Source organism: Peromyscus californicus, unplaced genomic scaffold (genome assembly GCF_007827085.1).
Source record: "Peromyscus californicus insignis strain IS unplaced genomic scaffold, ASM782708v3 Scaffold_9__1_contigs__length_137607984, whole genome shotgun sequence".
Taxonomy (NCBI): Eukaryota; Metazoa; Chordata; class Mammalia; order Rodentia; family Cricetidae; genus Peromyscus; species Peromyscus californicus.
Window position 1 is genome coordinate 76855475 of NW_026294617.1, and position 17448 is coordinate 76872922.

A 17448-nucleotide genomic window follows, 5' to 3' on the forward strand; every position below is an offset into this window, starting at 1 on the left:
ATTACCCATTTTGTCCCCTGTCAGCTGGAATTGAACCCAAAACCTCATGCACAATGATCAAATGTGATCTACCACTGAGCTACATTCCTTCAGTGGGAATTAATATTTACATAGATTATTTTAAATAACAGTTTGAGTTTGAGAGCAAAATTGGATAGGAAGTGCACGGTTCCCAAAGTTTCACAGCACATCAATGCACAGCCTCCTTACACCAATATCCTGAACTGAAAGGATGCATTTGTTACATCAGGCAACCTGCACTGGCCCTCTCTCTCCATGGTTTTTTGCTTTTTCCACAATGTCATACATTTAGAATTTTACAATATGCAGCTTTTTATGACCAGCTTCTTTCACTTGGTGACATACCTTTAAGGTTCTCCAAGTCTCTTCATGGTTTGATAGCTTTTTTCCTTCTGGGAACTGAATAATATCTGTTTGTACCAACATTTATCAATGAACTTACTAAAGAACATCATGGCAGTTACCAAGTTTGGGCAGTTGGGAATGGAGTTCCTGTGAAGAGTCTCATACTGTTGTTTCGATGTATGTGGACATAGATTTAAACGTATTTGGGTAAACACCATGGCTCCCAGTTGCCAGTTCATCCAGCAAAGATGTTTAGTTTTGTGGAAACTGACGAACCATTTTACAAAGTGGCTGTGCTGTTTTATATGCTCACCAGCAATGCACATTCTTGCTGACATTCGGTGCTCATGGTGGTTGGACTTTTCCACACTCCAGTAGGTATACAGTGGAATCCTGTTGTTGTTTCAGTTTGTAGTTCCTTAATATGCATGGTGTTGAGCATCTTTCTACGTGCTTATTTTCTATCTTCATACTTCCATTAGTGAAGTATCTGATCATGTCTTTTGTCTACTTTATATCAGGTCATATTGTAATACAGAGAACTTTTAAGTTTTAAACTGTTTCTTTCTAAGAATTAACATGCATTTCTTTTAAGTGACTGAAGTAATGCCATCTTCTCCTGACTTCGCTGTGTATCTGCTTAGATACTTCTCAGCCCTCTGACCTATAACAGTCATGTCTGCCTTGTCAATGCATTTGAGATTTCTATGATGATAACCATGGTCCAGATGTATGAGTCAAAGTAATTAATGTTTAAAATAATCAAAACAGGTTTAAGTAGAAAATAATTTTCATGTTATGCCTGAAATAACCATCATGTTTTGACTAAAAAGATGTTTCAAGCTTACTCTGGCCCTTACCTGGTGTTGAGGTAATTGTGGCTTTTGCTTTGAAAGATGCAGTGCCCCTGAGCTTCAGTGCTGAGAGACTTTGAGGCATAAGCCTGTTCTTGGTCACTGGTCAAAATTAAAGGGCTCTGATACACTTAATTGGCTTAGTTAGTATGGTAACCTATATCTTTCTCAAATGAAATTATTATTACCCTGTGGATCAATGTATAATCTTATGCTCATGCTTCTGAGCAATGGGGAGCACTCAGTTGACATTCTCTTTAGGTAATAGCCTTCATTTCCTCTTTTGGAATTTTTATCTAACTGTTGGCACCTAGAAGAAAATGCAGCTTAATTGTAATTTTAAATCTAGGATCCAGAAAAGGCAGGGCTATCACTCAAGTAGCAGTATTCAGGGAGCACTTACATTTTTAGACAAAAGAATGCCACTATCTGCTTGTCAAATTATATTCATACCCTGGACATTTTTTTGTGTTTGTTTGTTTTTCAAGACATAGTTTCTCTGTGTAGACCAGGCTGGTCTTGAACTCACAGAGATCTGCCTGCCTCTGCCTCCCCAGGACTAGGATTAAAGGCATGAATCACCATGCCTGGCCTTATTTCACTCTTGTAACAAACAAATCTACAACAACTCAATCAAGCCTCCAGCTGCTAAGTGTGAGATGGAAGAGATGATCTCTGTTGTGCCAGTCTGAAGTTATTATGGTAAGTTCAGCTATTACCATTACAGCAAGTATGGCTATTACCAAGGAAACTGGAGGAAATTTCCCAGCATAGCCATCAATCAGTAGGGGAGCATGGACAAGTTAAGTTATGAAGCGTCTAGAGGGGCAAGGTGAACTTGGCTCTCTGGCTTGCTCAGCTAACTCTTTAAACACAGCCCAGACCCATCTGCCCAAGGATTGCATTGCACACTGTAGACCACATCCTCTACCAATTAGTGATTAAGAAAATCCTTCTAATACATGGCCATAGGCTAATCTGATTGAATGAGTCCTTCAGTTGGGGTTCCCTCTTCCCAGGAGACTCTAGGTCTATGTCAGGTTGACAGCTGAAGCTAACTATGACCATCACTGAGGCCAATCAGTACTGAGGCATTCTTACTTTGTTTCTAATGTGATGAGAATGGTGGAACTAAAGGTACTGGTGTATAAATGGAGGGATAGAGAAGTACCTGGTGCCTGACACAGAATTCCGTGATATAGAAACACTGGTCTAAAGAATGATTAAAGGAGTCTAGGGCTGTAAAACATGTTAAAGAAGAGCAAAGTCCATCTAGATGTGATCATATCTCCAGGAAATGAATGAGGCTGGTTTATTATGCATGAGTTTGCATCAGACCGTGTTCTTGGAGAATTCTGGGTAGCAGAAATTTTCTCAGTCTTTAATCTTTATAGTTATTTTAACTTTATAAAGTTTATTGAAAAGGTGTACATTTTTTTTTGTCAAAACTAAATACCAGAATGAAGATGTCTTCTTTTTCACCTATTGGTGAAAGACTGCAATCGTTCATTTTGATTTAGTCATAGATACTTGAAAATAAGTTTCAAAAATTTCCTTTTGCTATTTTTTTTGGAGGCCAGTTACTATCTACTATTGGAGGACATTAGGAAATAAATCGTAAAATTTCTGTAATATCCTGTGACAGAAACTTGAATAATTCAAACATTCATCTGATCTCTGCTGTTTTATGTTTCAGACTTTGACTGTATGGATTAAAGTTTAAACATTCCTAAAATGTCTTGCAGGATAGAATGAGTAAAACTACATCAGAGTAACCCTGTCCCATTTCTTTTTGAACATATATTGTTATTTCAATTGATACATAGTAATTGCACACATTTATGGTATAGTAAAGCATTTCAATAATGTATAATGTACATAATAATCAGATGAAGCTAACTGGTATGTCACATGAGATGTAACTATTTCCTTTCTTGCTGGAACATAGTTATTCAACATAGTCAATTAATTGTATCAACTATAATTATTCTGTAGAACATTAGATGTTATTCCTTCAAAAAAAGTACCATAGTGGGAGCTGTTAGTTATCTTTTAGCCATCCCTCTCTCTTTTTGAGGGTGCAGGACTCAAACTACTTGATAGGATGGGGTACAAGAACAATAGCATTGCACACCATGTTGAAGACTGGTCTTCCCCTTGCAGGCAGTCTCAGTAGATCTTTATAATCTGGGGAACTGAATCAGGTCTGGACTGATCTCAGCAACTGATCGGCAGCCTGGAAGAACCACATAATTATGAGCTTGCTTCTAGGCAGGTGAGAAGGCTTAGCAGGGAGAGGTCCCTGGATCCATATCTGATGACCTGGGTTTGAGTCCCATAAAATGGATGGAAAGAAGCAACGCTCAAGAATTGTCCTTTCACCTCCATGCCTGCTCCTGCATACATCCTGTCTGTCTCTGTCTGTCTCTGTCTCTGTCATTCCCATCACCCACCCTGTGTACGTGTGTGTGTGTGTGTGTGTGTGTGTGTGTGTGTGTGTGTGTGTGTGTGTGTACATCTTCCTCTCTCTATCACAGAGCTTATTTCTTTCTCCATAGGCATGGGATGATGCCACAGGAGCAAGCTTTTAATCTTTGTGCTAACCTTGATAAAGTATTATTCATATTGAATGGGTATTGTAATTCTGGTTGCAGTGGGAATCAATAATCTCATACTTGCGCATAGTTTACACACAGCCACATTAAAATGTAAGAACACACACACACACACAGACACACACAGACACACACAGACACACACAGACACACACACACACACACACACACACACACACACACAATTTTAGCACGAAAAACCTAACAGCATACACTAGAAGTCTTTGGCCTTTGCTCAGTTCTGCTAAGGTGGGTGTACTTAGGCAGTATATGCTAGTCTGTGAGAAAGAATAGACTCAGGGATACTGTAGCAGATGGGGTGAGTACCCATATACCAAAAGCCTTCTAGGGAAGTTTCTGTCGAGGAAAGATTGTTCATTATCAGAAGATCTTAATTAGGATGTAACATGAAGATGAGAGCTGAGCTTCCACATGGAGACTGAAAAAAAGAAAGAAAGCAGAGCTAGCATGGTGGCCTGGGGAGTCGTGAGAAAGGACAGGGAGAAGGCCTGGTGATGAAAGGGCTGAGAGAACTCATTAAGAGGCTGTGTGGTATTGAACTTGATGTAGCCACCTTCACCTCCACACACATGCATCACAAAAGTGTACCCACCAAGAGATTCTTTTCCTGAAAGAAAGTAGGAAATGGTTGAATTTCACTCCAGGGGTGGGAGCCTTAGGCAGCCCCAGAGTGAACTAACTTCGCACTGACAGTGAGTCTGAGAACAGTACAGGGTTTCCACTGTCGGAGAGCACTCCTCAATCTCTTTGTGGAACATTTCTACCCTGTTCTGTCTTCAGGACAACTACCAAGACAAGGCAGCGTTAACCAGAGTGAAGGATTTCAGCTTCTGTCTGTAGACTAGCCACCTGAAGCTCTGAATGGGGGGTGAGGGGGAAAGAACAGAATACGTACCTGAAAGGGTCATAGACCTGTGGAGCTCTGTTTTTAAAATATTTAAAACTTCCTTAACACCATGTTCACCCTGAAAAGTAGGAGAGGGGAGACAGAGCTTTGAGAGGACATTCTGACCATCTGCTGGGTACAAGCTGTGTGCACAGTCATAACAGTTGCTTGGAGAATAGAATCGATGAAATAAGAATTATGTAGAGACTAAAAACAAAGGGTGAAGGTAAGGGTGAGGGCTGAGGAACACAGCAGAGGCCTGAAGGTGAGGTGACCTGAAACTGTTTTGCAAGAACTTTAGGAAATGTCTTCATTGCAAGTTGGATTACAGAAAACCGTTGGAATAAATGCCAACTCCAGACTCTCATGCTAGCAATCCTACCTTGTAGGCAAGGCCCCAGAGGATTGGTCTCCCAATGAAAACACACTTAGCCCCAAGGGCCAGTGCCTTCAGCACATCATTGCCAGTTCGAACCCCACCATCCATGTAGACTTCAACTTTCCCTTTGACAGCGGCCACCACTTCTGTCAGAGCATCAATCTGAAAGAGAAATGCACACCTAGATTCAGGTATTTCTGTTTTGCTTCTCATGGGCTCAGGAGATGAATGTCCTCTCAAAGTAGAACAGGGCCGGGAAATGCAAGCAAAGGCTAAGCCCGCCACGATTTTCTCCAGTAGTGCTTGCAGTTGTGGGAACTCAGCATCCTCCCCCTGAGGCCTGGAGACTCCTGAGGACCAGATAAGACTCTCACTCACTGTCCCTCCTGCTATTTTCCCTTTCACCTCTAGTCTAGCCTCTGCCTTTTTAGAAGATCCCCTCCATGTTGGATATGCTTGGCTCCTGCTTTCATATTCAGGGGACATCTTCCCACTCACAGTGTTCACTTGGGCACTACAGAACCTGCTGTCCTTCATTTTCCTTCTATCACCTCTGTTTCTGAGATGTCATAGTGAGAGATGTTCCCACTGCTCGCGGACTAAGTCTTTTCTACAAGAATAAATATGACCAGTCGTGGCCTGAGTGTCTAAACATCAGCCTGTTTTGGGGAACGGCAGCATCATTTCTTAAGTCTTCATGAATGGGTAACTCGTCCCCAGTGTCCTCATCTGAGATGTGAAAATAGGAGTGTAGCAGCAACAATGCAAAGGACAAAGGTACACCTCTGGAAGACAAAGGAAAACGAGGTCACTTTGTCCTGATTTCTCTCAGTTCCAGACATAGACGCTAAGTTGTCTTACCCACCCCCATCCCCATCCAGCACCAGCAGGTGCCTGGCTCCTCCAAGTCTACAAGGAGGAGGACAGCAGGCCCCTCCTGAGGTTTGGGATGAGGGTCCTTGAAGAGGGGGTTCTGGGCTCCTTTGGTTACTATCTGTGTTCCTCTGAAGGAACCCAAGGAGAGGCATTGAAACAGAGGCCCCAGGTCCTGACACTGTGGAAGGAACCGATCAGAAAGCTGCCTGAGTCTGAGCAGAGTAATAATTTTTAAAAACAGGGAGGAAATAACTTTGCCCTTTGATGTATGTATGGAGTACTGGATGTATTTCGGATTTATATAATAACTGGTAAAAACTCATGTCCCAGTGTTATTTGGAATATGTTTATGGTGCTGTGAAAAAGGAAATAAGTGTATTTATAAAAACTCCTCTAGTCATACTCAGTACTGCAGTTGATAATTATTTAGAAATAGAATGCAGAAGCCAAGAGTGGTAGTGCCTATAAACCCAGCAGAGGTGAGGAGATCCAGGAGTTCAGGGTCAGCCTGGGCTACATAAAACTCTCAGAAGAACCAAAAATAGGGCCTGTGAGATTTTTCATCAGGTGAAGGCATTTACTGCACCCATCCATACACTTAGACACAGTTGAACATGCACACATACACATACAGACACAGGTGAGCATGCACACACACACACACACACACACACACACACACACACACACACATACACACAGGTGAGCACACATACACACACAAAAACACCAAATAAATAATTAAATATATAAATGTAAAAACTAAATTAAAAAGCAAACACATGAAATAATAAAAGTAGAAATTGAATTCAGCCTACAGTGCAGAATGGCTCATTTTTAATGAGTCAGAATAGGACATATACTGAACTTCTCTGAAAATGCAGTGTCTTGATTCCAAGAGGAAGCACAAAGACTGTTTTCTATGGAAACTCACAGAACAGGCTTACTCATCCCTTTTAAGGATTTTCTTTTGCAGATGCAATTGTGAGGGGCCTTGTTCAGGCTTAACGATGAGACAGAATTGTTGGTAAGGTTAAAGTCCAAAGCTGCATTCTTGTCCTTAACCTGGTTTCCTTGTTGGTTCAACACTCTGGTTTGAGTCACTGCTCAGAGAGAGGAGTGTTTTCTCAAGACAATCTCCACTGAGGTTTTGTTTTTTTGTTGTATCAAACTTTTTGCTCATTGAAAGTAAATATATAAGAAGAAATGGAAAAAAGCAGATACAAAAGCTATTATTAACAATGAAGCCCTATTAACTCAGACAGTGTGTGAGATTTGTAAGCCAGATCCCTGAAAAGCCAGGGCCCCTTTCCAATCCCATGTTCTCTTCTGTGTTAAGAGGCACCCACGACTATCCCTCTCAATCCAGCTTTCACTGAGAGACTCAGGCCAGTGAGCCTTTTCTCCACACAGGCCTGTCCTTCCAATGTTCTCACCAGCGAGGGCCTGGTAGAGAAGGAGTGGCGGGCGCCTGAAATCACTCAGCTCCACAAGCCTCAGAACACAGCTGGAGCAGCTTTGGAATTTCTGCTTCTTTGAATACGTCTTTTAAAGAATTAATCAAAGATACATGTTTTAGTTTTACAGATGGTCACTGATACATTGTTTAAAATAGTTAAAAAAAATAAGTCAGATATAGTGGCACACACCTGTAATTGCCACTCTCAGGGATCAGAGATGGGAAGACCGAGGATCCAAAGCTAGTATGGGCTATATGGTGTGACCTTGTCTAAAACAACAAACCAAACAAAGAAGAAACCAAGTAGAGAAATCCTGGAATCAATGCAGATGTTCAACAATAAGGGGTTGATTATATAAATTGCCCATTCATGACGCATCATTAAAAAGAAGAGAGACTTATAAATAATGAAAGTATTCTAATACATTGGGTAACTGAAAAGAAGGAAATTGTGAAACATATTAATACGTGTAAATTTTTAAACCAAAAAAGATTTATTTGTAACAATAAGTACCAAAACAACACCAATGATTGTGATAAAATTAGGGGTGTTTTTTAATTATTTCCTTTTGTTCAGGGATATTTTATGAGGCAAAAGGAACTAAGGAGGAAAAAGCTCCCCTTCTGTTTGTTAAAATGAGAATAGCTTTTGGGGAAAAGATAGCATAAACATATCTACAAAGACAAATTAACAACCAATTCCCATTTAAAGATTTTCCCTACTTCCCTTTGCTCATTTTCTTTCTCACACACAGCTTGCAGAATGGACACACATTTGTGAGCTAGTGTGAGCTAGTGTAAGCTAGTGTAGCTCTTAATAAATGATTCATCAGTGTTCTATGCACTAGTGAATCAGGCCATTTCAGATCCAGTATGAAAACCACTTGTGCGTCCACTTGAGGCGCTGCTCCTCCCTGCATTGTGTCAGATAGGAAATCTTAAGGTTTCTAAAAATCCATGAAGACACATCAGCTTTAATCTGATCACTTCAGCTGGCTGAAGCAGGGTCCTCAATGCCTTTGAACATCTCCCTTAGTCTACCTCAGTATCTATTGTGAACTTGTACACATTAGTCGATGTCTCTAGACTCCAGTATCCTAACTGTACAACAAGGATGTATCTGTTTCTCAGCAGTCTCACAAGGTTTAGATATGTTACACATACAGTTCACAAAAATAGTCATGTGTATAATGTATTTTTAGTAATTAACCATCCTTAAAATCAATAGGTAATACCCATGATAAGTGAGAGGACAATGTGTACCAGATTTAGGAGGGGGTTTTGGTGTAGACATGTATAGAGCTTTCAGACATACTCCCCTGTAGTCATCCTACTTACTGAAGCAGGAACCTCATCAAGCTGCCTCCCACCGTGGTTGGAAACAAGAATGCCTTGGACATTGTGTTTCACTGCTAATTCTGCATCCTCTTTTGTCAAAATCCCTTTGAGGATAATGGGCAATTGAGTCATACTCTGAAACAAGGAGAGATCATTCCAGCAGAAAGATGCACTTGGAGAAGACGTGGGAGAAGATAGTGTGGAATTTCTCTGTAGGGAATGAGAAGGTCAGTGTTAGTCCCAAATGCTCACATCACTTGATTCACTCAAAAGATGAGACAAACCTGGAGCACTCATATTTATAAGCTATGAAACCCGAACAACACTACCCAACACTGATTCTAACTCCTTCCTCTCACAAAAGCTTTATAAAGAATTTCTACTTCAATGACTTATTCCTTGACCATTAATCAATGTCTTTGCTTGATAATTACTCTAGGATTTGGAGACATAATGACAGATCAGACAAATCTATGCTTTAAATGGGTGCAGAGTTCAGTATGTGAAATGAAGAAGAAAATAGTTACGGGTCAGTTTGACGTTTTCTTTCTTTTTTCTTTATCTTTCTCTCTTTTCTTTTTCTTTTTTTGTTGTTGTTGGTTTTTCGAGACAGGGTTTCTCATATAACAACTCTGGCTGTCCTGGAACTTGCTCTGTAAACCAGGCTGGCCTCACACTCACAGAGATCTGCTGACTCTGCCCCCCAAGTGCTGGGGATTAAAGGCATGGGCCATCACCGCCCGGCTACTTAGACATTTTATTTTTGAGCTATGCATGGACTAATAAAACCAAAGCAATAAGAACCTTAAACTAGCCCTGCCTCATAGTATGCAGCAGATTTCCTTAAATTTTGATGTGTCTCCTGGTTCAAGTACACCCAGAAAAATCATAGCTGCCCACAGGCTGAAAAGACCAATGTCACTATAGCCATGATTTTCACTCTCAGGGGCATGACATCTCTTTCCACGGTTAGAATTTAACAACGGAAGTGTCCTTTGTAGTCCCTTAATTGAATGGTTTCCAAAAGATGTGCTGTGGAGCCTTGATGCTTCTGGAGGAGTTTTAAGTTTCAAGGCAGCAGATTGGGCCCCAGCTGGCTGGACTAGCTAGCTATACACCTGTGCTGTGAGTGTCCTCTTCTGAGAGTCAGTTTGTCTATATATTCCATGCAAAATAATCACTTCCTGAGTCCATCATGAAATGGAAAATATTAGATGAATAGTTTGCTCTCCAGTTCCTGCACAGCTCCTCTCTAAGGCTCTCCTGTCTCCCAACATCACCCTTGGTTGAGCATCTCTGATGACAGGCAGAGCAGCTTCAGAGATGGGAGCATTTGGTCTTAAGTTCTGCCTGGAAGCTCTGGGCAGCTGAAACCTGGTCAGCCACTTTAACTGCTACCCCTCTAGTATCTGCCACAACAAGGCAGGTAGGGGAAAAGAAGGCATGAGAGAGGGAGGAAGGACAGGAGAGATGGGTGATGAAGGAAGGAGGGGAGGAGAAGGAAAGAGGGAGACACAATAATGGTCTCTCCTCATTCCAAACTCTTCTTATAAGTAATGCCCTTTGAGTCTGGTATCTTTCTCACCTCTTTAGGTGATCGGAGGTCCGTGAGTTTTACTTTTGCCTCTAAATTCAGTTGGTTTCTTATATTCCATCGCCTTTTGCCAAGTATCGGTACATCTACAGTGATCACCAAAGCTTTGAAACCCAAGGCTTCTACTCTCCGAATCAGCTGCCTGTTGAGCTCCCAATCTGACTGCACATAGAGTTGGAACCATCTGAAGCCTCTGGGGGCAGCAGCAACAATGTCTTCCAGGGTACAGCTGGCATAAGTGCTGGTGATATAGCAGACATCGGCTTCCTGAGCAGCTGCAAAACAGAGGGTGGGAACCAGTTTGGAAGGCAGAGTTTTTTGAAGTAGCCTCTGACCAGGTAGCCCAGTGAGTGTAGAGAAAGCCCAAGTTCATTCTACTTCCTCACAGGGCAGGATAAGAGATTGTTTGGTTCAATAGAGAGGCCTAGTGTTTGTGTTCTCTTCTGTGTAAGCTGCTCTGTAAACCTTGGTTTTGATGATGAAGATTTTCTAACAAGAGATGTTACTGAATCCCCAGAGATGCCATTGGGTGTATTATACCCTTCAGGCAGGAAAGTAAATGTCCTATGAGTTCCTGGGTGGAAGAGAGGGGATTTAGAGACAGGAGATGTTCCACTGCAAAAGCATGAGCTTTGTAGTGGAAGATGAACATAACTGAAAATAAGAAGACTGAGTCCCACTCCTCCTTCCCTATGTGGCTTTATTTGTTCCTCTATTTATCAAATGGAAAAGGTAGAACTGTGTGTCCTGGCTATAAAATTATTATTTCTCATTTCCTGCCTTCATCATGTCAGTGTCTCCCCAGCAGGTTAATCTCACTATGGAGCTACATTAGTGGCCAGAGAATTTGGCCCAATCAAAAATTAATGCCCATGCATGAATTTTCACAGTCTAAATTCAAGGCTAAGCAAACAATGGCATAAACGATCCCTTTGTTATCATTATTTTTTTTCAAGACAGGGTTTCTTTGTGTATCTTTGGCCATTCTGGAACTAGCTCTGCAGACCAGGCTGTACTTGAACTCACAGAGGTCCTCCTGCATCTGTCCCCCAAGTGCTGGAATTAAAGGTATTCACCACCTCTGGCCCATTTTGCCACCATACTTAATTCCAACAAGATTGATGCCCCCTAAGGGCTTTATGTAAGAAGTCTTGATGCTCCAGCTGTCCCTTCTCAGGGTGAGGCCTCTCGCTCTCTTCTGGCCTTCTGGAAAGGGATGATTCATACCTCTGGCTGTGCTCCTCTCTCCATCTGGCCAGGCCATAGAGTGAAAAGCCGTGGGTGTGATGCAAATGGGGGCCGAGATCTCCTGCCCTTGGATTGTAGTTCTGGTGTCCACCTCTGACACATCTCTCAGGTATCTGGGGCGGAGGCGGATTCTGCACTAGACAATAAGGTGGATTATTCTCTAGCATGATGATGCTTTCTGCAGCTGGGTCCCTGGTTCCTAATGAGGGTCTGAGCAGACTTAGATCTCTAAGCCCTTGGTGGGATTAGTTGGTTGATCTTGAGTAAGCAGTGTAGGCTCAGGGGGAGGCTAATCACCAGGAAACCATTTCCCCACATGAACCCAGCAACCCCTGAGCTGTTGGTGAACCAGAGTCCCCCACAGCCTCTGTGTTGCTCTGTCAGAGAACTGCTCCCTTGGCTTGCCACTCAGTGTTAGATGCTTAATTTAGTCTTTATCAGCAGTGACTAGACAGGGAAAGAAAAGGAAGAAAGGAATTTTAGGTGTCCCCAGAAAGAAAGACAAGGCAATTAAAAGAATCCAAATCCTAAGAAAACAATCTTGTCTCCCGACTCCCCCTGCCCCGACCACCTCAGAAGATTGATTCATTTGACTTATACACTGCTGTAGGGAAGGTAGGGGAGTCCACAAATGACATCAAAAACATTATTCGATGACAGATAGAAGCTTGGCTATAGCTATGGTTGGTCGACGTATGCTCCAGCCCTTAGTGTTCAAGTCCAACTCTCACCCTAAACACCCTTGGATCTTATTTTCTCCAAACTTGAGTCCCTTCCCCTCCATCACATTTTTCTCCTCCAAGGCCGAGGTTTTAGGAACCCAAGAGCTCCAGATCTACATGCAGGATTCTCTGTCAGACACCCCGGCTGGTCCTGTTCCATCTTCACTTGTTTACAAAGTTGCTGGCATACAGAGAACTGGTAACTCACTTCCCCTAGATCTAAGAAGATTCTCTCTACAAAACTTCTCCCCAGCTCCCTAAACCTCGTCCCCCACGCCATGATAAACCAGCACAGAAGCCAGCCATTTTCCTGTATATGTTGTGTTTGCTAAAGACAGACACCAGAACTGTCACCGTCTAAGGAGTTCTCAAGCAATGCACATTAGAGTAACAATGCAAAGGATAAAGAGAAGACCTTTTAAATGCTGCAATGTTTTCCTTGTATGTGATGCCCTCATCAGCTTCTCCTTCAATAAAGTCCCACGATGACTTAGATAGCAACTCTTGTGCACGTGCCTCAAAGTCTGCCACACACACCAAAGACATTTCTGGACCTTCAAAAAACAAAACCCAAACCAACCCAATGAGAACACTGTGGACATAAAAGGGAGGCTAAAGGGGAACCAGAGTGTGAAGCTGTTTAGATACAGCATCTATATTTTGGTTTTCTTTAACTGAATGATTTTGCTGCTGACCCCAAACCAGAAGACCTCCATCCTCTCATGACCACTCCCAACACCTGATTATTTGGTCTTCTGAATCTCTACCATGGCTGCTTCCTCTGTTCTACATACCCTGTATTAGATCTGGTTGAGGCTCTACCACATCTTAAGAGATTACAACCTTCCTCCAAGTGTCTCTTGCCTCCTCATCTTCTTCCAGGTGGCTGAGATCTTCATGAAGTGGAAGTTTCTTTGCAGCCCTGGTGTCTTCATGCACTCATATCATCTCCCTTGCCCCTTTCCAGGATCTGCCTCCTAACAGCCTACTAAACTTCATGTCTCAGTGACATTACTTTCCCTTGGCATTCTCATCACTTTGTGAAAAATCAGGTCTGAATTGATATCAGTGGGAGTTTCCAGGAACCCTAGGATGTCTGAATTATCCAAGAGTATGGACAACATGGTGAAAGCAATTGTTTTGTGGTTCCTCCTTGGCTGGATGATTGGACACATTGCCAAAATGTCACCGCCTTCTACTTCTTTGCCAAGAACACATATTGCTCCCATTTATTACCATCAATGATCTGAAACCTACAAACAGTACATGGTACTTCTGATACAAACACACTGGAGAATGAAGAAGGCAGAATTTAGGGGTCACCAATAATTTCTCCAATAGGAACAAGGGCAGTGAGATCAGTAGTTGCAAAGATGCCTTAGACACTGGGGTTGCTCACAAAATTCAGGGATCTTACATAAGAATATTCTGGAAGGAAAGGATGGAAAATGTACACTTTAAAACTCTAGCTAACCCTAGTACAAGAGATAACAGTGTAAAAATTACCACTAACATAAAAGTAGAAACCAAAGGACTTCTAAGTTATTCGCTGAGGGAAAGGTATATATCTCAGGAACTCACTCTTCTATCAGAATGGCAAAGGATCAAAACGCCAGATGAAAATGTGGGGTGCTGAATACCGTGGCTTGGTTAGAGATGAGGCAGAACTGGCCTGAGGGCAACTGGAGCCAGGAAAAAGTCTGGAGAAGCCCAACAGAGAAGTACCACATAATCCCTACCTACAGGGCTAAACAGATTTGTTCTGTGACAAAAATCAGGGTCCCTGGGATGTGGAAGCTTTAGACAGAGATTCGGAAGAGGCACTAGACTTCACCTATAGAGCTTTTCATAGGTAACCTTGTCAGTGGATGAGCAGGAACCCACTGAGGTACTGAGTTAATCTGACGGAATTCAGCACCATATTTAATTTAACTCACCCTACCCACCTAACTCACTGATGAATCAAACAAATAACAAAGACAAACAAACAAAAAATCCAAAACCCAAGGCAACTATCTTGGAATTGCTTGTTCATAGTTTTGTGTGCATAGAAAGGTTAATATAGCAGCCCTTAAAATGTTATTGCTCAGAAGACCTGCTTTCAAGGCTACATCTAGAAATTTTGATATCAGCAGGGCCTGATAAGAATGATTTAATGTATCTGAACTATTTTTACAAACAATGTGATTTATGCTACATCTGCTTTCCTCCTAGGAGCCTAGGACTTTGGTACAGAGAGTAATCACATGACCAGCCCCCAAAATGAGCCTGTAGGTGCAGAGTCGCTAACGCATCTCATCTTATCATTTGAGGATTTAATGCATTTCTTGGAAGCTTAAATTTGTTTTATTTTTTTTCCAGACATTTTCCTGTCCTAACTTTCCTTTGCATCCTTTCACTGAAATAAGCCATAGCCTCAACTATATGCCGAGTTCTGTGAATTCTCCTGTGAATCCACTGATAGACACATTGTACCTCTTGGCTTTAGGATAGCACGGCACTGAATTACTGTGTAGATGGGTTGATTGCTTCAATTTAGTATTCCTTTGTGTGCCATGTCTCTGCTTTGATGGAAAGGGTTAAAATTCTAGCAGATTTTGATTGTTGGTATCCTACACATTAAGTGTCTATGGAAATGTTGTTGTAACCTGTCTAGCATGGAAACTGCACAGAGCTGGAGTATAATCCAAGAGAAACAGCTCAGAGTTGCCTGTCCATAGGACTGTGATTATGGAATTTGAAAGCTGTTTGACAGTAAGCGTTAGTCTCAACATCCTGAAATGTAACCAAAGCTGTCTTGTTTTCATACACCTTTTAACCTTTCTACTTGCTAGTAGCTGTCAGCATCTCTGCCGAGTAGACAGAGGCATCAAGCTAATGGGCTAGTAATCTTTCTTTTTGATTCAGAGAGAATGAGGCTCAGAAAATAGGACACTTGTGGATGATTAGACAGTAAAACAGTCCAGGCAATGACTTGGGAACTCTGTCTCCTGTTAGTCATGAAAGATAGACGCTTGCCTCCAATTCAACAGTAAAGAGCAACGTTGTCACTGTAGTGTTTTAAAATACAAATTTTGTGCAAAATTCATATATAGTGTATAAAGAATATCTCTAAATTGTGATCAGTAATTTATATTACATTTAAGAAAATTTTGGAAGCTAAGTTATCCATTTTTCTTTTTATGACATATGTAAAGGTCGATGGAGTACTGAGTTCATTATTCTCATTAAAAGAACAATGTAGGAGTTACTGTTGAAGGGGATTGATCATACCTTGCCATTCAAAGTGTCTCCAAATTTGAGAAAGAACTTAGTGTAGTGTTTTTGTATATTGCAGTCTGCTTCACAGCAGAGTTGAAACCAGAAGCTGAAGGGAGGATTCTAGTCACCCAAAGGTTCCTTGGGTACCCACTTCCTCTGTCTCCCTCATGAGCTTTGCTTCTGTTCTTTCTGACTCTGACTGTCCTGAAAAACATGCGGGGCATAAGGAAAGCCTTTTGCCCACAGATCACATGTGAAATGTTGTTTCGGGAACTTTATCTCCTCGAGCTTCTTCAAGCTCCTTCAGGATTGAAAATTAGAGAGAAACCATTCAGAAATGAGTGATGATATGAAAATCCAAGAGCAAGGACATTCAGGGTATCTGCTGCTTGGTCTGCTGTTCAAACTCTGATCCCTGACACAAGATGTAAACCCGGAGCTGACTGTCCTGCTGAGGAAGAGCTTGTTTTGTTCAGAGTGATAATCAGAGCTGAGTCAATTATCTTAGAGAACTCACTGTTTTCCTATGAAGATTTTATAGGTTGCATGCTGCTTTTACTTGAGAAACTCTGGAGTATCAGATTTTGCATTTGATTGGAAAACTCTGGTGTTCTCTGTGGGGAACAAAGCAAGAATCATGGGGGTACTGGGAGATACAGGGGAGGAGAGGAACAGTTTGCCTCACTGTAGGCTTCCTTGGTGATTCAGGATGTGTCCTTTAAGGTCCTGGTCTCTTGGAATTTAGGCCAAGATTTGGAATGTCAAAGATAAGAAAAAGGCCACAGTTTGGGAGATTATAGGGCCCAAGGTTGACTAAAACTCTGTTCCAACCTCAAGGATTGATGTTGCAAAAGGCAGGATAACCTTTAAAGCCTTTAACCTCAGCAATTATCTTTTTAAAAAGCAGCAATAAATTCATGGTTCAGTTATTTAGGAAGAGTGTAGCATTATGGGGTTCTGCATGCTTTCAAGCATAAGGGCCCTAGGACTGAGGGCTTGATCCTTAAGGCAAACAGTGTGGATCACAAGATCACAAGGGATAATAGCCCTAGGATTAGGCAGAGGAGGCCCCCGTACAACCATAACAGGAGAGGTATGTGACAGGAGAAGGATTGGATAAGTAACAGGTCTGCCCTCAGAACAATAACAGGGGTGCTGTGAGAAACACGGTGTCACATTTGTTTGAGAGTGGGGGATCAAAGTATGTGTTTAGTCAGAGCATCTATTTAGTCAGAGGCTGCAAGAATTGATCAGGTGCTTCAGTCAGCCTGGAACACTTCTAGTCAAATCTCTGGAACATCATGTTAAAGGCACAGGACCCTTTGGGCCATGATGATCATTCATTTATTTTATAAGGCAGTGATTTCACCCCTTCACCCCAGTGTCCTTCAACTTCTCATTGTCTTGTACTTCTTCCCTGTAATGTCACTTCCTTTCTTATCCTGTGACCATGTGCTGCCATGGAGAGTGTGCTATTTGGGTGTTTCTGAACTCTCTCTGCACCTGTGCAAGGCACTGATTCGCGCTTCTGTTCTACTGCAGGGGCTTGTGTATCACAGCTCTGGGACACGCTCATCCCAGAGCCCTTGAACACACTCGCTGAAGCATCTTGGCATTCCTTACCTTTCTGCCAAATTCTCCTTCCCTCCATGGTGTCAGGAATTAAAATTGTTGTTCTCCATAAACAACATTCATGATAAATAAAAGAAATTATGTATACAATTATTTTTTATACTTTGCCGTGTTGAATAATGACCACCAACACAACAACATTGCTTTGGAGCATTTTGTATTGTGACTATGCCAATTTTCAGAAACTTTGTTAGTCA

At 41.9% G+C, this 17448-nt stretch overlaps 1 protein-coding gene across 2 annotated transcripts; it reads right to left on the reverse strand.

Annotated features, from left to right (window-relative positions):
* Positions 1-3238: 3238 nt before the first annotated feature.
* LOC128106387 (2-Hydroxyacid oxidase 2-like) lies at positions 3239-12910 on the reverse strand. 2 transcript variants are annotated; one of them, XM_052731877.1, is made up of 7 exons: positions 12774-12910; positions 11616-11767; positions 10380-10663; positions 8795-9004; positions 5125-5283; positions 4752-4821; positions 3239-3456 (listed from the first exon to the last, which is right to left on the reverse strand). In XM_052731877.1, the coding sequence occupies exons 1-7, from the start codon at positions 12902-12904 to the stop codon at positions 3401-3403; spliced, it is 1062 nt and encodes a 353-aa protein (XP_052587837.1). In that variant the 5' UTR covers positions 12905-12910; the 3' UTR covers positions 3239-3400. The 2 variants fall into 2 exon arrangements, with proteins under 2 accessions (XP_052587837.1, XP_052587838.1); XM_052731878.1 differs by lacking the exon at positions 8795-9004.
* Positions 12911-17448: the final 4538 nt, after the last annotated feature.

Coding starts and splice junctions, on each gene's coding strand:
- LOC128106387 (XM_052731877.1), bottom strand. CDS start 12,904: ATGTCTTTGGTGTGTGTGGCAGACTTTGAGGCACGTGCACAAGAGTTG. Junction 9,005..10,379: donor ACCTCCGATCACCTAAAGAG/GTGAGAAAGATA, acceptor CATTCCCTACAG/AGAAATTCCACACTATCTTC. Junction 4,822..5,124: donor TCTGGGGCCTTGCCTACAAG/GTAGGATTGCTA, acceptor CCTACTTTTCAG/GGTGAACATGGTGTTAAGGA.